The 15,603-nt window shown below is 39.4% G+C and overlaps 1 protein-coding gene across 3 annotated transcripts in view; it reads left to right on the top strand.

Annotated features, from left to right (window-relative positions):
- Positions 1-2,618: 2,618 nt before the first annotated feature.
- LOC136673405 (gamma-aminobutyric acid receptor subunit alpha-2) overlaps positions 2,619-15,603 on the top strand; it is a 54,424-nt gene continuing 41,439 nt past the window's right edge. The window contains exons 1-4 of one of the 3 annotated variants that reach the window (XM_066648850.1): positions 2,625-2,661; positions 7,384-7,441; positions 8,281-8,379; positions 11,326-11,441. In XM_066648850.1, the coding sequence (XP_066504947.1) occupies positions 8,309-8,379; positions 11,326-11,441 (187 nt within the window). In that variant the 5' untranslated portion in view covers positions 2,625-2,661; positions 7,384-7,441; positions 8,281-8,308. Of the gene's footprint in view, positions 2,662-7,220; positions 7,442-8,280; positions 8,380-11,325; positions 11,442-15,603 lie in introns of those variants that run through there. The other 2 variants (XM_066648851.1, XM_066648849.1) reach the window with 2 other exon arrangements.

The following is a 15,603-nucleotide window of genomic DNA, read 5'->3' as shown; positions in this document are numbered from 1 at the left end:
GGCCTAGAAATACTTCCCAAAACCACTGTCTGTAAATACAGTTCATTGCTGCATCCGCAAACACAAGATAAAACTCACAAATGCAAAGAAGAACCCATATGCACAGGATCCAGAAACGCTGCCAGCTTCTCTGGGCTCATTTGAGATGGACTGAGGCAAAGCTGAAAAATGTTCAGTTGTCCAACACATCAAAATTTGAAATTCTTATTGGATATTATAGATGCTGCATCCCCCGGGCTAAAGTGGAGAGAGACCAACCAATTTGTTTTAAAAGAACACTAGGAAGAATTTTCACCTTAGAGTTACAACTTCAAAATCATTGTGATGCATGTGAGAACAGAGCCTCTGTCATTGTTCCTCCAGCCTCAGCATTGCAGAAACTGCACTATGTAACTTTTGGAGAAGGGTAGGGAACCAGCTCCTCTCTCTCCTACTACCATTTGATTCCTTGACAGTGCTGTACTTGCAACCCAAGCCAGCATCAGTGATGGCATGGGGTGCATTAGTGCACAAGACATGGATGACTTACACATCTGTGAAAGCACCATTCATATTAAATGGTATATACAAGGTTTGGGGCAACATGCTGTCAACTACACAACATATTATTTTCTTGGAATACCTTGATTATTTCAGGAAGACAAGGCCAATTCTACATTCTGTATTGACTACAATAGCATGACTCCTTAGTAAAAGTAAAAGACTAGTTCAGACCTTATTCAGACCTTAAGTCGCTTACAGAAAACAATTTGTACATTATGAAACAAAAACACTGTAATGAAGACCCTGAACTTTAGGGCAAAAACAAGCAAGAATGTCCCTAACAAGCAGGAATAAGAAAACACTTAATTTGCAAAACTACAACAATTGGTCTCTTCAATTCCCAGTGTTATTAAGAGGAGTGATGATGCAGCACAGTGGTAAACAACAGTCCAACATTTTTGGGAATGTTTGGTGGCATCAAATTCAAAGTTGGCAAATATAGAAAAAACAATATTTAAAAAGGTAGACTTTGGACAAATGTACACTTTGTATTGTTTAATCAATTAAATGTAGGGGTTTACAAGCTATTTATTTACATTATACACAGTATCCCAAGTTTTTTTGTGAGAGAGTAAATAAGAATTATATCAGTTCACACCAGAATAGCATTGTTCTCCAAATAAAAACATTCCACCACTGCACTGTGTCAGTAGAGTAGTGCAGAAAGTTGCTGATATTTGCATTGCTGACCGTGCCCTGGCATTTATTTTCACAGTGCTGTCTTCCACCTCAGGGCCACCAGCAATTATTGCTGCATTCCCTGACTTAAATATTAATAGTGAGGGCCATAGGGAGAAGGGCACTATTAGTTCTCAGCCATTAGGGCCTGATCAGTCAGGAATTAAATGTGATTTAGTGTTTGACTGAAGTTAAATCTGCCCACTGGCCAATACTGGTGCCAGATAAAAGCGAAGGTTGGTTTGCAGATGTCTGGGAACGATGCTGTTTGCTATTCCACTCATGGCTTGTTTTTGCAGAGTTAGACGTGTCTGGACTAGCATTATTAGATTTGTTAATAGGTTATAAAGAAAGGTAATATGTAGGTTGATGTTGGTAAATGGACGCCTCTTCATTTTGCTGAGCATCTGTCAATGTCTTTGATTAAGCATTTAGGCCTCCTCTTTGTTCTGTGGTATTTATGTGCCTGACATTCGACAATGAATAAGTATTTTAGAGGTAGGCAAACACATAAAATATAGTGCAGATCAACCTCATTTCTTACAGAATTCTAGGATTAAGGTATGTGTGTTTGTCTCAGTGGTAAATATGCTTTCAAACATTATTGATGTTTCTCTCACATATTTTATACTTTATATTACATTTTGCCTGGCATGCCATGAAATATTTCAAGGATGTGTTGTTATGTGTGAATTCCCAAACATTTAGGGAAATAAACTGCTAGTAAAATATGTAAATCAATGGCAGATTCATTAGTGTTTGTTATAGGATAATTCCTGTTACAGCTATTCAAATATTACATTTTATTAAATATTTCTGCAAGAGCTGCTATATTAAAGTTCATTTGTTCAGCGTCTCTAATCACCTCTAGTCATAAATCAGTACTCTATAGAGTAGTCTGCAAACATTTGGTTATTTTACATGTTTGGTTGATTTTCAAGAACACGTGTTCACAATATAATATAATCACAGACCAAAGCCACCTGTCTGTTTCTATACTCATAATCATTTTATTACTACTTATTAGATATACTATTAAATACATCTGACAACCACAGCTCAAGATATTTGAGTGGTTGTTAATTCTCAGTACTGTTGTAACACTGACGTGGCATTTTTTTTGTCTGTTTGCCTATCGACATGCTCCACCTTGTAGATACAAAGTTCGAGTCAACAGCTGATCTGTTGCTGCGCAGTTTGTGCTGGCCATTCTCTAGTCATTCATCAGTGGTCATTGTAAGAGTTCTGCTTGGGGCTGGGGCAAGGCTGCCTGCTAAGCCACCCCCAAGCACTAGAGGGAGACATAGAGATACTCCTCCTTAATTTTAAGCAATTAGTTCTACCTGGGCCACTCATTTTTAAGGGAAACCTACAATCACTGCAGTGCTCAGTCTTGTGTTTCTCTCATCAGAGCGCTGTACAAGCCTGGCCAGTAATGTGGTAAAGTTCCTCGAGTTTTCTCCTGGGTCTCCCTTTCTCTCTATCTTCTAGTTCTCAACCAGCGCTTTCCCTTTGAGTTTTCCTCTAAGGGTTTATCTGATTTCCCTCCTTGGGATCCAATATTTGCCTTTTTCCCATTTTTGGTATAAATAGAGATAAAATGTTTCTTTTTCTCCTCCTATTCTTTTGCCAGTGACGGTTTGCTATCTTTGATTTCTTTTGTCTCTTTTTTCCCCTCCCCTTTTGTTTTGGGAAACTCTTTCTTGCCTTTGTTTTAATTTTTCTCAGTAATTTTTCCCTGATATCTTAAGCTTTCCTCACTTTTGTTTCATTCTTCCCAGCACTCTTTTATGTTCAGAGGGGTTGTTTGTGTGTCTCTGCACTTGAGTCTTGTTTCTCCAGTACTCTGTTGGTAGCTCACCCTGTTTACTCTAGTCTCCCAAGAACCCTCTCCCAAGGTTCAAATCCACCCCTGCCACATTACAACAAGTCTGAGCAAAAACCATGGATTCAGCAGAGTCACTGGACATAGAGCAGCTCAAACTTGTTTTGATGAGTTAGGGTACTGCCATTGGTGGACCCTTCAACAAACTCTGTCTCAGCTGCAGGATCTTACTTCAACCCTTCAGCCAACCTCTGTGGCCCCAAGGGCTGCACCTGGCCCCACTCCAACCCTAAGCCCATTTCACAGAGTGAGCCCCTCTTACCATCACTGGATAGATATAATGGGGATCCAGGGCACTGGATTCTCTTGCCTTTGAGCAGCAACCCTCTCCCTTTCCCAAAAAGAAGTCTAAGGTGACATTTATCATTTCACTGCTCACAGACCGGGCTCTTACTTGGGCCACTCCAATATGGGAAAATTGCCCTACTGTGTGTGCCTCCATAGATGAGTTTACAGCAACTATGAGTAACTTTTTGATCACCCTTTCTGCAGAGTTGTAGCTGGTCCCCATCTACTACACTTAAGTCAGGGAAAGAGATCCGTGGCCAATTCCGCTATTGAGTTCCGCAATAGCTGCTGAAAGTGGGTGGAACACATAAGCACTAATGGCAGCCTTTTTGCAAGGGCTGAGTGAGCAAATCAAAGATGAGCTACCACCAATAGATCTCCCTGGAGGATCTTATTGAGGTAGCAATCAAATTAGATAACTTGTTACGAGAGCATCGGTGGAGATGAGAAACCTGGGTTCCTCAACAACGGCACCACATTTTCCCTCCTCTCTCCTCTTCCATTTCTCTGCCACTTCCAGCATCACCTGATGAGGGGGAAGAGCCTATGCAGTTGGGGCATGCTCGCCTATCTCACCAAGAGCGAGAATCCGGTATGCAAGAGGGCTGATGCCCATGGTAGCATCCCACATGTGTCCAACCTGCCCAGAGCTGTCAGTAAAAGCCAGGGCCCATCACAGGACAAGAGATCTGTGATGGGCCACAATCCATCTCCTGTCATATCTAGGGTGTTTCTAAATGTGACGGCATCCTGGGGCCGTAACCATGAGAAACACCTTAGAGTATTCATAGATTCCAGGGCTGCTGGCAATTTTATAGACTCTTGCTTAGCTACGGCCTTAGATTTGCCACTGGTTTCTTTAGAACTTCTTCTACCATTTTGGCAATTGATGGATGATCTCTTGAGCCAGGGGTTGTTTCACAACAGACACAACCACTCTCTTTGCAAATTGGCAAACACACTGAACTGGTCACTTTATTCTTAATCAGTGCACCCCACTTTCAACTGTTACTGGGGTTTCCCTGGCTGCAGCTTCATAACACATTGACTGGCTAACTCTTTAACAGCCTGGGGACCTCAGTGCCAGGGGTCCTATTTGCAAATGCACCATACTTGTGCTGGATTCACTTCATCACCCTTGGGTATTCCAGGTCTATCTCAAGTTCCTCCTGAGTAACTCAACTTAAAGGAATATTTAGTAAACAAAAGGCCCAGATACTGCCTGCTCACTGGTCATATGATTTTGCCATTTACCTCCTCCCAGGTACCAGTCCTCCTTGGGGAAGAATGTTTTCCCTCTCTGGCCCTGAGTGGAAAGCTATGGAGAAATATATACAAGATGCTTTGGCTTTAGGCTTCATCCAGGCTTCTACCTCCCTAGCAGGGGCCAGGTTCTTTGTGGGGAAGAAATATGGGGGTCTTTGCCCTTGTGTAAAATACTGGGGTCTGAATAAATTTAGGGTGAAAGACCGCTACCCCCTGCCCCTCATGACCTCAGCTTTTGAAGCACTCCAGCAAGCCCCAGATTTCACTAAACTGGATTTGTGCAGCACCTATAACCTCATCCTCAGGCCACTATGAGTACCTGGCCATGCCCTTTGGATTGAAGAATGCTCCAACGCACATTAATGAAGTCTTGAGGGAGGCGTTAGACCAATATGCTTTTGTTTACCTGGATGACATTCACATCTATAGCCGAGCCATGGAAGAACATATGATTCATGTGAGAAGGGTCCTCCAGCTACTTCTGGAAAACCACCTCTACATGAAACTGAAAAGTCCCTGTTCCATGCTTCATCTGCGTCCTTCCTTGGATTTATTGTATCCAAGGGCCAACTGAACATGGATCCTGCCACCAAGGCAGTTGCTAATTGGCCATGCCCCACATAGGGTGGTTTCAATGGACAGAAGCAGCTCAGAAGGCTTTTGAGGAGGTTAAATATCGCCTGGTCACAACTCCAGTGTTACAACTGCCAAACCCTGACCTCCCTTTTGTGGTTGAAGTAGATGCTTCCGATGTAGGGGTTGGGTCAGTGTTATTCCAGCATTCTGGAGCTGACCAGAAACTGCACTCTTGAGCATTTTTTTCAACGCTCTGTGTCCCTACTTCAGTTTGGTCTGAGGTTCTACAATGGGGACACGTGTCTCCCTTTACTGCTCATCCAGAGGTGATCTGTATTCTGAAGTTTTTGCAGATGATTTTGGTGGCCCAATATGGAACGAGATGTCCGGTCCTTGGTAGCTGCATGTCAGACTTTTGCCCGAAACATCAAAGAACATGACCGGCAGGCTTACTCCACCCACTTCCTATACCTTCATGTTCATGGTCCCTCCTCTCCTTGGACTTCATCACAGGTTTTCCCAAATCTCAGTGCAACACCGTGATATTAGACATGGACATGGCAGAAGGCCAGAATTTCCCTCCGGGCCACCTCAACTGTACAAAAGAAAACATCAGACCAAAAAAAACACCTTGGGCCCACCTTCCGGCCAGGCCAGCAGGTCTGTTTGTCCACCAAAGACTTATCTCCCCATGTGGAATCCGAGAAATTGGCTCCACGTAACATGGGTCCTTTTAAGATCCACCTCAGAGTGAACCCAGGCTCTTATCATTTGCTTCTCCCTCGCTCCATGCCTATCAATCCCAGGTTCCATTATTTCTGGCTCTTTTTTCCAGTACTCTGTTGGTAGCTCACTCTATTCACTCTAGTCTCCCAAAGCAAGGGTTTGAGATTTAAATCAACCCCTGGGTGAGCTTCCACTGTCCGTGGATTGCTGCCCACAGGACACTGTCTGTATTGGTTTCTTGGCGATTCTTAGTCCAGCAGTGACACTTTTTAAATTTACAGCATTTAACAGAAGCTCTTATGCAGAGTGGCCCGTGCTTAGTGTTCCGACAGAATGTGTATCCTTGTTCGTATAAATAGGTTAGGGTCCAAATTCCCTCTGAGCTCAGAAACTTGTTAGAAGAAGGACCAGTGCTCAAACCTAGAAAGAAATGAGTTAAGTGCAAAAACATATTACGGTGAGCATTTAGATGAGCACTAATCTACGTGGGTGACAAAGAGATGGGTCTTCAGTCTGTGTTTGAAGACAGCAAAAGAGTTTGCTGTTCGGACAGCCTTTGTTATAAACTCCAGCCTCACTGCTGTGGCTGATCCACTCATACCAGCAAAAGTCACTCTCAGCCCTCTTCCCAAATAATAGGCTACCCATACTGAGGGGGTCCTATGGGTTGTCCTGGTCACTGAAGGACATGGTATCATAGGTTATCAAATTATGGAGATTAACAAATTGACTACATTTTTATTTTTAGAAAATAAACTGAATATATACAGTAAGTTGAGCTGATAAAATGGAAAATAAGGTTGTTTGTGCTTGATAGTTTTACATCTGCCCATTTAATGCACAATACCTCTTTATTTGTTGAGCTTAACATATTGACTTAATGTGGTCTGTGCAAATGTTATGGAGCATCAGTTTGTTGACTTATTTTGGTTTTGAAAATCAACAAATTGGTCACTTGACCAGGTTCAAACATTGGCACTGGGCTACTGACTGCTGTTGAGTGCCTGGCTGTGCATGGCCAATTGTTAACTGAAGATGGCAGTTAAACCTTTTTTAAAAAGCACAATGTATGATTGAACTCTTACTCAAGCCATAGGCTACAGCTCTGGAGAAGAGCCGCCTTTAGGACCCAGCAGTCCTCCGTTCACATCTTCTTTGTAGTTGTGTGTGTGTGTGTGTGTGTGTGTGTTTTTTCTTTCTCTCTCCCACGAGCAAAAAATGTAAAGTGAGCAGCGTGTGTGAGAGTGAGTGTGTGGTATTGTCAGGCGGCTCCGGCTGTCCGCGGTTCACGAGGTGCCACGCTCCTTTTTCGGAACATTTTAAAAAGCCTTTCTTTTACGCGAGCGCGTGAAACGTCTCGTGGATGGGGATTATTAACGTCCGATAAACGGTTTTACAGTATTTTTACTGTGTGATTGCAGACTGGAGGAAGTTTATCGACGCTCGAGGTTCAGACCGTTGTGGGCAGTGGACTGGCAGGTGGGTGTTTGTCAGTCACACGCGCAAGAGAATTTTCACAAAGAGGTTGTCGCCGGTAACAGCGTGGCGCGCGAAGAATGGCAGATTTGTCACCAGCGTGAATTAGATACTGGTTCTCAGGACTGAGCATTTAGACCTTGTTTAGACCTTAGTCATATTAACTAACGCGCGCGCGTGTGTGTGCCAGATTTAAATACTATTTACACATTGTGGGGACTTGTCTTCCTTGTAGGGTGCTCATGTAAAACATTAAGGCAAAAATATGTTACGTTGGAGTTAGGGTCTTTATTATTAGTAAGGAGTACAGTTAGGTTCAGTATCCAGGAAATTAATGTAAGTCATTGTATTATCCCCACAATGCGTGCGCTTTTGTGTGTGTGTGTGTGTGTGTGTGTGTGTGTGTCTGTGAATTTTGGTATTTGTCTTACTATACTTGTGAGGACCAAATGTCTCACAATGAGATTTTCTACAGGTGAGGACATTGCGATATACGCCCCCCCCCTCTCTCTCTCACACACACACACACACACACACCTTAAATAACCAAAAGACCTTTAGGTTACCGAGGTTGATTTAGGGTTAGATGTAGATGCCGTGTTAAATAATTACAGTAATACAGAAATCTATTGAAGTCCTCATAAGGATAGCGAGACAAGTCAGAGTGTTAATTTCCTCCGTGTTTCCCTGGTAGCACGAGCCAGTTTATTGCCATGCATGACTATATATATATGTTAAATCTTGATTTGCATGTGGTCAGTGGGCACACACTGCTGTTCGCCACCACACTTCAGCTTCCCTTTCGTTTCAGCTGTTTTGCTTTGTGTTTGTGTGTATTGTAGGTGTGTGTGTGTGTGTGTGTGATCCGCGATGAGGGGAAGACTCTTCACATTCCACACTTTGGCCGTCTGCATCTCCTTAACGTTGTTTTGGTGCACAAGGTAAGCATTCAAACGAGATTCTACTGTTTTATTTTGGCATTGCTTATATGTAGAACCGACCTCTCGCATCAGTAAAGCGTGTGGATATCTGTAAATAACATCTCCCCTTGCGCGTAACCATTGACTTGGGGCGCGTTCTCGTTTTGGCCACTCACTGTCATAGTTCATATAAATATGAAGGGGTTTCCTAAAACGTAGTCATTTTCGATCGCAGTGGACCCGTTTAATATCATTTCAGGAGAGACTTCGCGGAGGGCGGTGAGTAAATAGTGCGTTTTAATTAACGTGGAGAGCAGTGTATGCGCGACACGGAGCGCATGGTAATGGAGATGTGCCCAGTCCGATGTGATGAGACTGGGGGCTCCCGTTTGAGAGAAGGCATTGTCCACTGTCACTAAATGTTTCCGCTCCTTAAATGTTGCTTTGGTTACAATTCACTAGCCTGTCTACTAGGAGTGGGGGAAAGAATCGATTTCTAGATGCATCGCGATTCTTTAATGAGAATCGATTCCAAATCGATTCGGAAGAGGTCAGTATCAGATGTTTTAAACAGACGGCTTTTAACCTGCTTTAAAATAAACCCAGCAAAGACAGAGATATTATAGAATACGGTGCTTTATAGAGTCTAGGCTTTGGGCACTGTCATTTCCTTAACATTAAATAATTCATCAAATCCCAACATTGGAAGCTTATGAATAATAAACACTCTGTGTTACTATACACTTGTGGTGAAACAAGCCTGTAGACTGAAACAAATGCAGGAAAAAATGATGTTGGCCATGGAACACCAACATTAAAATACATGACAAATCATTTTATAATCATCTCTTAACATCTTGGATGAAATCAAAACAAGTAATGAGGTCTAAGACTTTTCCAGGCTGCTCTCTACACACTCGTACATAAAGGTTCCATACCTATTTTCAGCTATAGGGAAATACAAGATGGAGTCTGGTTCATCACCAGTAAGTGTTTTTTTTTTTGTTTTTTTTTTGTTTTGTTTTTTTTTGTTGTTTTTTTATGGTCCACTAATGTACTTTGTTTAAAATGATGACCCAGATGTTCATAATTTCTTTTTACATTACCATATTCCAACTACTCTTAATCTCTTTTTAAGAGGCTGTTTTTGAACACTCCTTATAATTTCAGGTTAAATGAGTGGGGTTAAATCGGTTATATCTAGGTTATAAATAGGTTATATAAGTGAATAAGCTGATTATTAATTTATTTGTCCATGATATGGGCCAACTGAGAAAACATCAGGGCTGAATGTTTCGTAAGACAACATAAACATTTGTATAGCATAGCTTCGCTATTTTAAATGATTTCTCTTAAAATGATTTTAGGGCCTCTTATTTTAGATGATGGTTAAATGTGTCCTAACAAGTCTCTGACACAATGAAAAAATAACTATCATGAAGTGTAACAAGCAAAATTGTGACAGTTTTTCTGTCCCATTACATAAACATCATTTACGAACCATTCGTGTGATTGCACAGCAAGAAGGTTAAGATGTTCCTCCTTCGCCTACATCAGAGCTCAGGGATTTGACTTAAGCATCCAATGCTTGCACATGCTTCTCTCTTATGTGGGTTGAACAGGGCAGGATAAGAGGAAGAGAGGCAGGTTTGTCATCCTGGGGAGGGGAGAGGGGAAGACAGAAAGAGAGAGAGAGAGAGAGAGAGAGAGAGAGAGAGAGAGAGAGAGAGAGAGAGAGAGAGAGGATGTTCCACTAGACCAGAGCATCTCAACTCCACTGGGGCTCCTCAGACAAGCCATATTTTTATTCTACTCCATCTTCCACCCCAACTGAGCATGCTCTTCACAATCCTGCAGCTTATTTCATGCTTGAGATGTGTTTTCACCACAATCAATGATTACTGTCTGAATCAGAAATGGTTTCCCTGGTCAAATAAGATATCACTTATAAGAAATTTGCCATAGCAGTGTTGTGCATATACATAGTAACAACTAAATCAATACATATATATATATATATGTATGTATGCATGTGTATGTGTGTGTGTGTGGAGTGGATACACACACACACATACAGGAGCACATTGTTGTCCATCTATTGCTCTGAGTCAATCAGACACAGTAGTGTTGCTGACTATTTTAAACACTTTGTCGCCATGATTAGATACCCCTCACTTTTCTTGTTAGTCCAACTTGTAGATGTACAGCCAGACTGTGTATTTCATCTGTTGTTGCACAGTTTGTGTTAGTCATTCTGTAGATCTTCATAAGTGGTCACTGGTTACTGCCCACAGGATGCAATTGGCTGGACATTTTGGATATGTAGACCATTCACTGAGGGTTATATATATATATATATATATATATATATATATATATATATATATATATATATATATAATATGTGTGTGTGTGTGTTTGTCTGTGTACTATTTTAATATAGGCATCTGATATATTTGCCCCTGTTTACTTTGTATTTACTTTGTATGCATACATAGTCGTCTAAATCTTCATCTCCCTCAACAGTTCATTAAAGATGCAAGTGATGGTTTGCCAACTGCACCTGTTGAAAGCTATTTATAAAGTAATCGCAGAGAACTTATAAATGTGGCAAGTTACCAATAGCAACCATTACCTAAGAATATGCTTTTCTGTTCCTTAAATATCTTGTCCGTGTGGTGGAAAGCAGACTGCATAAATTAAAAGACATGAGTAGTCCTTGAACAAGTGATTCAAAGCAGCTCTCCAAATGTTTGGCTGAATGATTATGCTAATGATGTTCTCAAGCCACATGTCACATGGACTCTCTATTGTGTGGAGAAGAACATTTTGTGCAGATTTAGGTGTGGGCATTCAGCCTCATAATTCTGAAAATTAGAGTTATTTCTGCGTTTTCTGCAGGAGTCAAACTGATTTAGGCTTTTTTATGTATATATTCACATAGGAGTGTTTGCTTCTGTCATGTAGGCCAGTAATTGCAGATACCACAGCAGATGCCTTCAAAAACAACATCACCCTCTTCACACGGATCCTGGACCGACTACTGGATGGCTACGATAACCGGCTCAGGCCTGGACTTGGAGGTGGGTGTTCATAAACTAGATGTGTGCCTAAAACTTTTAAACTTGATCAGCAAAGAGCAGTTCCAGGAAGACCGAACACCAATACATCAATTTTAACTATTAAATTTAATAATGTATGGCTGTTAGGGCATGCCTCTGGGTTTGGCTCTAGGCTTTATTCTTTTTTTGCTGTACAAGAAGACCCTTATAGTGAGGAGCAGTCAGACTAATCTCAGCATACAGAGTTTTATAGTTGGTGAAATGTATCAGAAGTTCATGGTTACTTGTTTCTTTTTTCAGTCTTGAGTAGGATGCATAGCAACTAGAATCATAGCAACAATGCAAACGTATGTCTCTTCGCTTCTAATATAAATATGCATTTTATGAAGTATCCCTTTTTCCAACATTAGCTTAGTTCTACCACACTAAGAAAATGAAGGTTTGTGTAAATGTTTTCATCGTGACCTTATGTTATTACAACAGTTTGGATGATGTAACTTGAATTGATTGTAAATTGAACAAAAACACATTTCCTACAACACTGGTTTTCCCTATATATGAACAGTGATGAGGTCAAAGTAGAATGTTAGTTTGTGAAACTCAAGCATTATTCTTCAGTTCTTCAAATAATTCACATCTGTGTAATGTAAAGAGACGTGTCTTTGAAACTACATTCACATCCAGAGTAAGTGAGATGGCACAGGTCAGGAATGCGTACTGTAACAGAGTGATTAAACAGGGAACTCTTGCCTTCATTTACCTTTTATAGCAGATTTTGAAGGCAGGACTAAACGTGCACTTACCTTCATAACAGCTCTAGACACAACTGAATGTGCACTATATTATTTTCTCTTGCTTGGGGGCCATACTGTGCACAAACAGTGGGTGCTTTGCATCATTCACATTTAGTCTGCCTGTCTGCAACATCTTTAATGAAGTTGGAGCTAACAAGCAGCAGCCATTAATTGTGAATAGATTTGCATATTCAATGGGGACCCAATCACAATTAGCAATATTATACATGATCCTACTGAACATTCTACAGCTGCTTGCAATATACATGCTCATTCATTCTCTGGCAGTGGTTTGAATGATAAATAAAATACATCGGAATATAGTCTAGAAAAGGCCATTTTAATAAACATGGCTGATTCACATTCACACTACAACACTAACTACAGTTATGTTTAATTTAAAATCTGCCACTCTTACCAAGCAGAGTTTAACAAAGGAAGACAAGAATAAATACTGTATTTCTGTAGTTTTATATATCAATGTAATACAGTTTCTTTGTATCATCTTTGTAGTTTTATAGCAATTATATTTCGTACATTGTCAATAAAGTGCATTCTAGCATATTCAAGGATACATAACAATTCCAGTATTATTTACTTGAGAAGACTACAGTCTATTAGCTTATTACTATGGTGAGCAAGTGTTTCCCTCTATCCAAAAACCAAGTAAGCTATCTAGCTTATTTATTTTCTTCTACAAGCCACTGAATTCTAATCACATGCATAAAATACTATAAAACACCACTAACCCTACAAAGGAGTATTTTCTATGCAGAAGAGCAGGGATCGATTTGGATAAACTTAGTAAGAGTCATTAGTAAGAATCTTAAAACTACAATAACTGCCAACCTCTGTAATATGATCAACATTGTAGATGGCTCTGAATAAAAATGTTTACCAAATGCCATAAATGTAAATTAGTCCTATATTATAGATAGGGTTGCAAACATCTGGGAATTTTTAAAGTTGGGAAATTTACCAGGGGAATTAATGAGAATTAACAGGAAATTATAGGAATTAATGGTAAAAAAACAGGAATATTCAAAGCTAAAGCTGAGAAACTTCCATGTAGTTGGTAAAAAATATAATGAAGCATAATCTTGGCTAAAATAATTAGATATCACACCGTAACAGTTGAATACCAAAACTGCTCCTTAATCCCAGGCACATGGCACATGGCACATGGCACATTACACACTGAAGGGCTATTGAGACCATATTCACTGTCCATTCCTTCATCACATGTACATCATATGTCCAGAAGATTTCTAGAAACCTGACACTCACCAATACTGAAGGCATATATTTGGATCAAATGACTACCTTTATTGACAGTAATAGCATTGAAACATGTATGCAACTATTGGTGTAATCTCACATTTGCTTGCTATCTGGTAAATCAGAAAAGCTCAATGAGCATTTTCATTTAAGAGACTAGTTTACCAAGGCTAGCAGGGTAGCAAGAGGTTAGCTTACCAAAGCTAGCATAGGCTAGCTACTGTGGTGGAGAAAATAAGTACAAGTATTAAGAATTGAAATCTAACAGAGCATTTGCAATCAGAAAGTACTTTATTAACCTTAAGGTTGTCAACACACAATAGCACAGAGTACTATGTGAATGGGACAAAGAAGATGTTTTCACAGAGAGTTTATAAAGGTAGTTTTTACGTCATAAACATAAGATAATCAAAAATAGTTTCTGCAAGCTTAGTTTCCTTAGAGACATCCTAGTTTGATATACAAGATGAGGGACAAAGTGTTTTGTTCTGATAAAGCACTGACCTCGAACTGACCTGACATACACTTAGTTTCCGAGTTCTGTTGACGGTTAGAAATGAATATACAGACAGGGTATTTAACAGAGACATCTAAAAATTTCCATTACAGCTACCTATATATTTTTTTGCCTCAATGGGTTTCTGTAACCAAGAATTTATACTTATTAATTATTTATTTAATATTTTGAAGACCATTAGCTTTAGTGATTTAGTCATTTTATTTAACAGAAAAATGCCACATGCATCAACTATGACATTACAGGTGTCATAGTTATTATTTGTATTGCTATACCTTCATGTCTGCTGTTTACAAAAAATGGTACATTGATGATAGTGTATGATATTGTTCCTTTAAATTATCCAATATTTCCTATTCATTCCAATAAATTTCCATAAATTCATAATGTTCCCAAAATTTCTATGGAAAAATAACGGTAATTTACTGGACATTTATTGGAAATTTTCCACCCCTTTGCAACTGTAACCATTGATCTAGCATCATTATATAGATATAATAGGTATTATAATGAAGTGATTTTATAATAATAATATAATAATTACATTTGTAATGTAAAAGCTTGTCTTACATTATATTGTTATAGCTACTGACAAGTAATATCTGTTACATGGGAAAAATAAGTAATTAGTCTAACAATAAACTGAAGGCAAATATATCTACATCTTGCTTAACTGTAATCAACTAGATATTTGTCATTTTAGCATAATCTGTGTTATATTGCCTATATTATGGCCAGTGTTATTAATAATGATGTCAGGCAGAAGGTGTGCAACCTTGTATCTGCCCCCAGGCATTTTTTTTTTTTCATTGAACCCCCACCCCCCTTTTTTTTTAATCCCATTCTTATATTTCCCTTATACTCCAGCATCCAGCTGAAACTTTGCCCTTAAGACTGTGATTTCAGTCTCTGCCTAGCTGGACAGGTCATTTTCTGGGTTAAGGGATTTCTGCTGCCTGGATTTATTAATATTGGATTCCTTAAAATGTATTCTTTTATGATTATCTGTATTAATTTAATATGAATTATTAAACAATTTATGAGGGATTTATTAAAAGGGTTCCTTATTATATTTCTAGTATATGAAGAAAATATATTCACAAAACATTGTCAATGTCAAACGATAGCTGCTTAGTTGTCAAGCATTCACAGTGATGTGTTCAGCTTTATAAAAATGTATGTCACCTTAAATTGACTCACTTATGCTCTATCCTGCAAGTGTCAGCATATAAAGATTTATGAAGGATTTATAAAGGATTTTTAAAAGGGTTCCTTATTATACTTCTAGTATTTTTATAGAAAATAAATTCACAAAACCTCAATGTCAAATGTCAATAATCAGCTATCAAATATTCACAGTGATGTCTTTTGCTATAAAAAATGACTCTGTATATCACCTTAAGTGGACTCATTTATGCTCTATCCTGCAAGTGTCAGCATATAAAGATCAATAACTCATTTAAAGGCCACTTTCCTATATACGTCAAAGTCTTCAGAAGCATGTGCAAAATGCTTTCAACAAATTATGAAATGGTTAATGAGTTTTCCTCACTGTTTAATAATGCATCCAATTCCAGTGTGAATAAGAAAACAA

Source organism: Hoplias malabaricus, chromosome 17 (assembly GCF_029633855.1).
Source record: "Hoplias malabaricus isolate fHopMal1 chromosome 17, fHopMal1.hap1, whole genome shotgun sequence".
Classification (NCBI taxonomy): Eukaryota; Metazoa; Chordata; class Actinopteri; order Characiformes; family Erythrinidae; genus Hoplias; species Hoplias malabaricus.
The sequence above is the reverse complement of the archived record's forward strand: the minus strand, read 5'-3'. Positions and strand labels throughout refer to the sequence as shown.